Source organism: Pygoscelis adeliae, unplaced genomic scaffold, assembly GCF_000699105.1.
Source record: "Pygoscelis adeliae isolate BGI_AS28 unplaced genomic scaffold, ASM69910v1 Scaffold21, whole genome shotgun sequence".
NCBI classification, from domain to species: domain Eukaryota; kingdom Metazoa; phylum Chordata; class Aves; order Sphenisciformes; family Spheniscidae; genus Pygoscelis; species Pygoscelis adeliae.
Genome location: NW_008824243.1, coordinates 10,371,687 through 10,375,441, shown reverse-complemented (window position 1 = coordinate 10,375,441; position 3,755 = coordinate 10,371,687). Strand labels below are relative to the sequence as shown.

Sequence of the window (3,755 nt, the reverse complement as noted above, 5' to 3'; positions counted from 1 at the left end):
ATGGACCATGACGCCCCCACAATCAGGCCCCGCCGCATCCAGAACCAGAATGTCATCCACCGCCTGGAGCGCCGCCGGATCAGCTCGGGCAAAGCCGGCACCCACTGGCACCAAGTCCGCGTTTTCCACCAGAACGTCTTCCCCAACTTCACAGTGGTCAACGTGGAGAAGCCACCCTGCTTCTTGCGCAAGTTCTCCCCTGACGGCCGCTACTTCATCGCCTTCTCCTCTGACCAGACCTCTCTGGAGATCTACGAGTATCAAGGCTGCCAGGCGGCGGAAGACCTCCTGCAAGGCTACGAGGGAGAGATCCTGGCCAACGGCAATGACCAAAGATCTGTCAACATCCGGGGGCGGCTCTTTGAACGCTTCTTTGTCCTGCTCCATATCACCAACGTGGCCTCCAACGGGGAGCACTTGAACCGCGAGTGCAGCTTGTTCACCGACGACTGTCGGTATGTGATCGTCGGCTCTGCCGCCTACCTGCCCGAGGAGCCTCACCCTCCCTTCTTCGAGGTTTACCGCAACAGCGAGTCGGTGACCCCTAATCCCCGGTCCCCCCTGGAGGATTATTCCTTGCATATCATAGACCTCCACACGGGCAGACTTTGTGACACACGGACTTTCAAATGTGACAAAGTCATCCTGTCTCACAACCAGGGGCTGTACCTCTATAAGAACATCTTGGCCATTCTCTCTGTGCAGCAACAGACTATTCACGTCTTTCAGGTGACACCTGAGGGTACGTTCATCGACGTACGGACTATCGGCCGCTTCTGCTACGAGGACGATCTCTTGACTCTCTCTGCGGTGTATCCCGAGGTGCAGCGGGACACTCAGACGGGGATGGCCAACCCCTACAAAGAGCCCTTCATAAACTCTTTGAAGCACAGGCTGCTGGTGTACCTGTGGCGAAGGGCCGAGCAGGACGGAAGCGCTATAGCAAAAAGAAGGTTCTTCCAGTACTTTGATCAGCTGAGGCAGCTCCGCATGTGGAAGATGCAGCTTTTGGATGAGAACCATCTATTTATCAAATACACTAGTGAAGACGTGGTCACGCTGCGGGTGACGGATCCTTCCCAGGTACTGCCTTGCCTCCTTGGGCTGCTCGTTGCTTTGGGGCAAGTGCTCAAGCAGGTACAATGCTGTGAGCTGCGTTTCGTAGCTGAGCCTGTGAATGTTGTTTAGGATCCCCGGTACTTCGTTCTTGTGTGAACATTTGACGCCTCTGATATTGAACAACTTTCATATCTTTTGCTCTCATAATTTCATCGCTTCCTTCTCAACTAAAAATGAGAGAGAAAAGATCTGACGTGGTTATCGTGTCTCCTTTCGCCAGGGATTGTTCCCCGTGCTCACAGGTGCTGCCCAACCCTCTTCCCCTCCCAAATCCCCAGCTGATTTTTTTTTTAGCTGATATTTCATATAGTACACCTATATTGTAGAGGTAGTCTCCCCCTTTTTTCGTGTACCTTCAAGCATGTTTTTAAAATATAATAGTCTTCTTTTTTCCCCAGTAGAATTAGCTTTTCTGTTCTGTCTACATACTTCTCTTTCAAGCTTCAGTGAGAGATAGTATTTGTGTTCTCTCCAAATTAGAGTAGCAGCTCTTAGATCTAGCTAATGTGCCCGTTGCTTCTCCTTTCAGTTTAGTACTAAAGAAGTCGAATTAGAGCAAATGTAGCTCAGTCAGTGCTGGGTCCCTCCAGACGTTTCACCATCCCGCAGGTTGATCATCTCTTTTCACTACTGCTGAAGTGGTGGTCAGGTTTTGAGCTCTCTGAAACTGAGAAGGATATTGTTTCAACCTGTTCTATTCCTTTAATCTGCTTGTTTTTTATTCTGTTGAAAGTATTCAGCAAGAATTTGTAATAAATCTCTAGCGCTGCATGCAGGTGTGATTGTTCCCTAGTGTTTGTTTTTCTTTCATACCCTTCTCTTCCTCCCTGTCTGCCAGATCCAGGACTTAGATCCTAGAAGAAATGAACAGTAGTTCTTTGTGTGTTGCCTTAGTCTAATTCTTCCTGGAAGATGACTCTGGTTTGTTTTATTTTCCTCTTATGTGGTGTTTGTTTGGGGGAGTTACTTTGGGAGGGAATAGGTGAGGCTTAATCTAATCAATTTTACCCATTCGTGTAAAATTGAGTGGCTGTCTCAAAAACACAAAAACTTTGTGGAAGTGGCCTGCGGCGTTCTGCTCGTTGCTGGTATCTGGAAGGGTGCTCCTGACCCTGATGTAAAAGTTTGTGGTAGGTTCTGCTCCGCGCTCTGCTGTGGTTACCAAGGCTTTTGTGCCTGGTTTGCTGCAGCGTGCTCTTGACTCGCTTCACCCGAGGGTTACTTTAAGATGCAGGTCGTGGTTTGCTTGCGGCGTTCCTCGGGCGGTGTGTTTCCTGCTGGAGGAAAAGCATCGCGTTTCTCGGTTCTCTCAGGAGATAATTCCAGATGTGGAGCAGTCTCCGCAGACCTGCTTGAATGTAGGCTTTGTGTTAGGGCTTCCTGAAGAAAACTTGGCTCGCAAAATACATAAAGCTCTGATTTTTCTTTCATCTGTCAGAGAGGAACGTGAGGTTTCATCTAATTTCAGGCTCCTCTCTTCTCTCTGGCTTCTCTGCCGAGAAGGATGAGGAAGTCGCTGTTCGTGCCTGTGTGTTGCCTGTATATTGTCAGGGTCTGCACTGGATCCTTCAAGATTTTTAATTGTGTGCTGTGTATGTGTAGCTTGGGGTTTTTTGTTGTTCTACGCTTGTGTTGGTAGACTTGACAGCTTTGCTGCGTGCGTGATTTCTGTGCCACTCGACTTCTGCCACCCATGCCGTGACGATGTTTTGCCCGTGTTACGGGGGCTGCTAAAAAGCAGTGAGGGTAGTTTCTCTGGTCAGGGGCGTCCTGTAGATGTGTCTCTGTGTTAACCTGGCAAAAGAACTTTTTTATTTAAGGTTGGAGGATACTCCCTGCAATCTTCAATGATGTAAATAGTTTTTCCTTCTGCTGTCTCCTCTTATTTTCTCTCTGCTCCAGCCCTGTATTTCAGAAGGGCTTCCCTTTCCTTAGGCAGTATCTAGTGAGTACCCTCATCTAGCGCGCTTCATTTTGACATGTGTGGGCTGGATTGTATTATGACAATTTATTTTGGGGCTGTAAAACAAAAACCCCATGTGATATTTGCAGGTGGGTGGGGTGGGCAGAGTGCCTGCCGTCATCCCTGAGCATTGTTTGGGAGCGGGAGGTGAAGCTTTTAGAAATTGCCTTTATTGACAGAAGATTTAAGCAGATGTGTGCACATACCACGGGAGTTAGTTACCTTTGAAGTAGGGGCAGGTTCTTACTTTGGGGTGCCGGGGTGTTAGCACTCCTGTCTCTGACGAAAACTACCTTTGATGACCAAAGATTAAATCTGGCCTTTCCCGATGGGGTAGGAACGTCGTCTCCCTTTGATGTAGCTGCGCTGACACAATGTCACCTTTTTCTCGATTCCTTGCTCATTCGTGCCAGGAAACACTGCCATAGCCAATCCACAGCGCGGTGCCTGGGGCTTCTTGCACGAGCATGTCGGCATTAAAAAGAAGTCATTAATGTCTTTCAGATTTTCATTTCTGTGCTGGCAGGGTACCTGGAGGGCGCAACTTTTTGTGGGCAGTGGTGCAGTGCATAGTACGCTAAAAAGGCTTATTTCTGTGTGATGGAAATATTAAGAAGGGGAAGAAAATAATGTCTCTGCGCAAAGGAAAAAATAATTTGTGGCCAGCTAGCAC

At 48.5% G+C, this 3,755-nt stretch overlaps 1 protein-coding gene across 1 annotated transcript in view; it reads left to right on the top strand.

Annotated features, from left to right (window-relative positions):
* The window catches only part of DET1 (de-etiolated homolog 1 (Arabidopsis)), a 13,028-nt gene continuing 9,273 nt past the window's right edge, over positions 1-3,755 (top strand). The window contains exon 1 of the mRNA XM_009335185.1: positions 1-1,083. Coding sequence (XP_009333460.1) covers positions 1-1,083 — 1,083 coding nt within the window. The remainder of the gene's footprint in view (positions 1,084-3,755) is intronic.